A 1,756-nucleotide genomic window follows, 5' to 3' on the forward strand; every position below is an offset into this window, starting at 1 on the left:
TTGTCCCTCAGCCCATGTCCCTCGGCCAGGAGCCCGTGTCCCTCAGCCCGGAACCTTTGTCCCTCAGCCCATGTCCCTCGGCCAGGAGCCCGTGTCCCTCAGCCCGTGTCCCTCGGCCCGGAGTCCTCGGCCCTCAGCCCGGAACCCGCCGGTTTGCCGGCCGTACCCAGGTCCCGGTGAGCCGCCAGGCCGCTCCTTTCCCGGATCTTCTCCTCGCACAGAACCAGCAGCCGACCTACCGGCGCCATCTTTTCAAAAGGCACGTTTGCCCCAGTGCGCCTGCGCGCGTCGGCCTCCTAGCGCCGGCCGGGGGCGGGGCCATGGTGGGCGTGGCTACGTCGTCTGCAGCGGCGTGTGGGCGGGGCCCAATGGGCAAAGCTTTAGATGGGGGTCAGGGCTCGAGGACAGAGCAGGGGAATATGAACTAAAGGGACTGGGCGACGGGCCGTGGGCAGCGAATCTGGGAGGAGGAGCACCTGTGGGCAGAGTCTCGAGAAGGAACCTCATGGACAAGAGCTGGACTGGAGAGCATGGCGTCATGCAGAGAGTAGGGGCCGCGGGAGGGGCTGTGGGCGGGACGATGTCAGGTGGGCAGGGGATTGGGCGGAGGGCGGGGGATTGGGCGGCGGGCGTGGCTACATGTGAAGGGGTGGGGATGAGGGAGGGGCTATGTCGGGTGGGCGGGGAATGGTATAGACACAATCACAGTTGGGGGCGTGGCTACAGGCTGTGGGCGGGGCGGATTGTGACAGGGCAAGGCCTGGGACAAGAGTAAGGTGGGGGCGTGGCTACAGGCAGAGGTGGAGCCGTAGGAGGACTTGTTGGGCGAGTGGCCGGAGCCCTGGTGGAACACAGGTGGGCTGGCCCGGCGCGGGTGGGCGGGGCCAGGCGCAGTAGCTGGGTCCCAAGGGTCTGAATGGAGGAAGCACACCTGGCAGGGAGCGAAAGGGGAAACCAAATCCTGGGTGGGGAAAGGGGCGCCGGAAGCTGACCTGCTCCCTCCGTGGTCCTCCCGCCCCACCTCTTACCAGACAGGTGGGCGCGGGTGCTTTTGCGCGGGCCTGCTTGTCGAGTTGCTCCACGTGGAGACCCCTGCAGGTAACCCCCAGCCCTAGGGTCCCTGCAGGACCTGGTGATCCTGAACTCTTTCTTGGTCTACGAGCCCGCAGCTGTGGAGCAGCTGGACTTGCTCAGTGCAAGCCCAAATTGAAGCCAAAATATAACCTTGAGATACCCATCACTCCGGAGCAGACTAGACCAGCTGTGGACTGCCATCATCCACAGAGAAAGCAAAAGATAGATCAAAACCCCTTCAGAAGAGAGCAGACCTGTCCAGAACAGAGACTACTTTAGATTTAAGCACAACTTTTATCTGTCCTGGAAAGCGGGGTAATCTGTGTGCCTTAGCTACACTGTGGCCCTTGCTTTATTGAGGGGTCTCAGAGGAAGGCTCCCAGAAACACGCTCGCTTCCTAACAGCTCCAGCCAGCTGCAAGAGAGCTTAGGCTGTGTGCTGTCTCAGCCAGGCCTGTCACTGGGAAGTCATCACCAAGCCCACCTCCACTCCTAAGACCAACACCTCTGCACCCTCCCCAGCCTCTGCGCCCCCACGACCACCACCTCAGCAGCCCCCCACCACCTCTGCAGACCCCCCACCTCTGCAGAGCCCCCCTCTCTGAGCCCCTAAGACCACCTCTCTGCATTACCCAAGACCACAGCCAGCCACTTTCCCTGAACCTCAGTGTACAGTAACCTT

At 62.8% G+C, this 1,756-nt stretch overlaps 1 protein-coding gene across 1 annotated transcript in view; it reads right to left on the reverse strand.

Annotated features, from left to right (window-relative positions):
• CEP72 (centrosomal protein 72kDa) overlaps positions 1-248 on the reverse strand; it is an 82,769-nt gene extending 82,521 nt beyond the window's left edge. The window contains exon 1 of the mRNA XM_006900172.1: positions 167-248. Coding sequence (XP_006900234.1) covers positions 167-248 — 82 coding nt within the window. The remainder of the gene's footprint in view (positions 1-166) is intronic.
• Between the last annotated feature and the right edge of the window lie 1,508 nt (positions 249-1,756).

Source organism: Elephantulus edwardii, unplaced genomic scaffold (assembly GCF_000299155.1).
Source record: "Elephantulus edwardii isolate Elephantulus edwardi_28Jun2011 unplaced genomic scaffold, EleEdw1.0 scaffold00274, whole genome shotgun sequence".
Lineage (NCBI taxonomy): Eukaryota > Metazoa > Chordata > Mammalia > Macroscelidea > Macroscelididae > Elephantulus > Elephantulus edwardii.